The following is a 2,355-nucleotide window of genomic DNA, read 5'->3' as shown; positions in this document are numbered from 1 at the left end:
ACTTTCATGAAATGGAGAAGGAAATGGCAACCCACTCCAGTGTTCTTGCCTGGAGAATCCCAGAGATGGCGGAGCCTGGAGGGCTGCGTCTATGGGGTCGCACAGAGTCAGACACGACTGAAGCGACTTAGCAGCAGCAGCAGCAGCAGCAGCAGTCTTCGACAGGCATAGTCTTAAGACACTGCTATGCCAGGACCAGCCCAAGAATGGTAATAGGTCTGGAGATACTTACCACCAAGGTTCCCATGATAACTGCACAACGGGGAGACTGCTCTGCTGGCATCTCTCATACACACTTTTAGTGTCATAAATACACACTGTGTTAGAAACAGAACTTGAGAAACTGAATTCTGATGATGTTTTCTTAAAAGTAGGGAATGTCATTTGTCCCACGGGTGACCAGCACACTGGGGTTTATCTATCTGGGGGCACAAGGCAGGTACCACGCTGGCTTTATCTAACAGATTGGTCTGTTGTGCATCGCATCTATAATGCCATGTTACATCTAGTTACAATCTCCATGTGATACAGAACAAGAGCTTTAGGAGAGAGGAAACGGGCAATGGAGCGTGCCCACTGAAGACGTCCAAGCCTCCTGGTCTAGAACATTAGGAGTCAGCTGAGCAACGGACGATGGGAGAGTGGGGGAGGGGTGTTCCATGCGGTCCAACTCAAGAAGACATGGAGGTTTTGTTTCCTTTCTCAAGGTACAGTCTTGCATTTTAGAGTCTGCAGTCCCTCTTCATGATTACAGCTCTTCCTAACGTCAGGAAGACCTTAACCACTGGAGTTGAGGGTGTGGAGGGAAGTCACAGAGAAAAGACTATTTGAAGCATAACAGAGAGATCCAAAAGACTAGAAAGGACACAGCCAGAGGCTGACCTCTGAGAGGCAGGCAAGAGCCGCCCTGCGTGCAGCCAGCATAGATCTGAAGTGAGTACCTGTGACAGAGGGTCTGTGTGTCAGGGAGAGCTGCTGCTGCTGCTGGACACAAGCCCTGCATCATCAACTGATTCACTAGGGCCATGTCAGTGGCAGCGTCTGTGAGAGACTCTGCCTCTGTACTGCCTTCTCTATGGAAAAGGCAACTGGCTATGTCTGAGGCTATCAGAGTGCTTCAAACTTGGGCTCCTCACATGAAGGGCTTGAGGCTGGCCCTGGTGCCAGGACTTTCATGTGCCAGGTTGGGGATCCTGTTGTTCTTGGTACTGATTTCTCTGCCAAGCCTGTACTGTGACCTGGGCTCAGCATATCACTCTTCCTATGAAGTAGTCATTCCCAAGAGTCTGACAGTGGAAGGAAGGGAAGACCAAGTGGAAAAGCTCTCCTATGTGCTATTTATGCAGGGCCAGAGGCAGCTGATTCACCTGACGCTGAAGACAGACTACTTTGTGGATAACTTCCCGGTCTTCAGCTACCACGATGGCATCCTGGGGCAAGAAATGCCTCTCATCTCGCGGGACTGTCACTACGAAGGCTACATAGAAGGAGTCCCAGGTTCTTTTGTTTCTGTCAACACCTGTTCAGGCCTCAGGGGCCTCCTGATTAAGGAGGGAAAATCCTATGGCCTTGAGCCCGTGCACTCTTCCAAACGGTTTGAACACCTGTTGTACGCCATGGCCCACGAAGCTCGAGTCTCCTGTGGCGTCACGTCCAAAGACAGCCAAGTGGCGTCCACCAGCCGGCGACCAGAGAGCGGCAAGCCTCACAGCTGGCAGGTGCCATCCGACTTGTGGTCACATACCAAGTACGTGGAGATGTTTGTCGTGGTCAACAACCAGCGGTTCCAAATGTGGGGCAGTGACGTCAATCAGACAGTCCAGAGAGTAATGGACATCATCGCTCTGGCCAACAGCTTCACAAGGGGAATAAACACAGAGGTGGTGCTGGCTGGGATGGAGATTTGGACGGAGGGGGACCTCACAGAGGTCCCCGTGGACCTGCAAGTTGCACTCAGGAATTTCAACAGCTGGAGACAAGAGAAGCTCTTCCATCGTGTGAAGCATGATGTTGCCCACATGATCGTGGGACAGCATCCTAGAGAGGATACGGGGCAGGCATTTCTCAGTGGTGCCTGCTCCAGTGATTTTGCGGCAGCCGTGGAATCCTTCCACCACGAGGATGTCCTCCTGTTTGCAGCGCTCATGGTCCATGAGCTCGGACACAACTTGGGTATTCGGCACGACCATCCGGCCTGCATTTGTAAAGACCGGCCCTTCTGCCTCATGCGTGAAAACATCACTAAAGAAAGTGGCTTCAGCAACTGCAGCTCTGACTTCTTCCACCGGTTCCTCTGGGAACACAAGGGGGCCTGCCTGTTCAACAAGCCTGGGCACAAAGGCCGCTTACGGAGGG

General features: G+C 52.2%; 1 protein-coding gene across 1 annotated transcript; it reads left to right on the top strand.

The window, feature by feature from the left end:
* Positions 1 to 210: 210 nt before the first annotated feature.
* Positions 211 to 2,351, top strand: LOC104988230 (disintegrin and metalloproteinase domain-containing protein 1a-like; the record flags this gene model as incomplete). Its single annotated transcript, XM_010839478.1, has 1 exon — positions 211 to 2,351. A coding segment is annotated over exon 1 (1,326 nt), but the record flags the coding sequence as incomplete, so codon positions are not given.
* Positions 2,352 to 2,355: the final 4 nt, after the last annotated feature.

The sequence above is a fragment of the Bison bison genome, unplaced genomic scaffold (assembly GCF_000754665.1).
Source record: "Bison bison bison isolate TAMUID 2011002044 unplaced genomic scaffold, Bison_UMD1.0 scf7180017846396, whole genome shotgun sequence".
Classification (NCBI taxonomy): domain Eukaryota; kingdom Metazoa; phylum Chordata; class Mammalia; order Artiodactyla; family Bovidae; genus Bison; species Bison bison.
The sequence above is the reverse complement of the archived record's forward strand: the minus strand, read 5'-3'. Positions and strand labels throughout refer to the sequence as shown.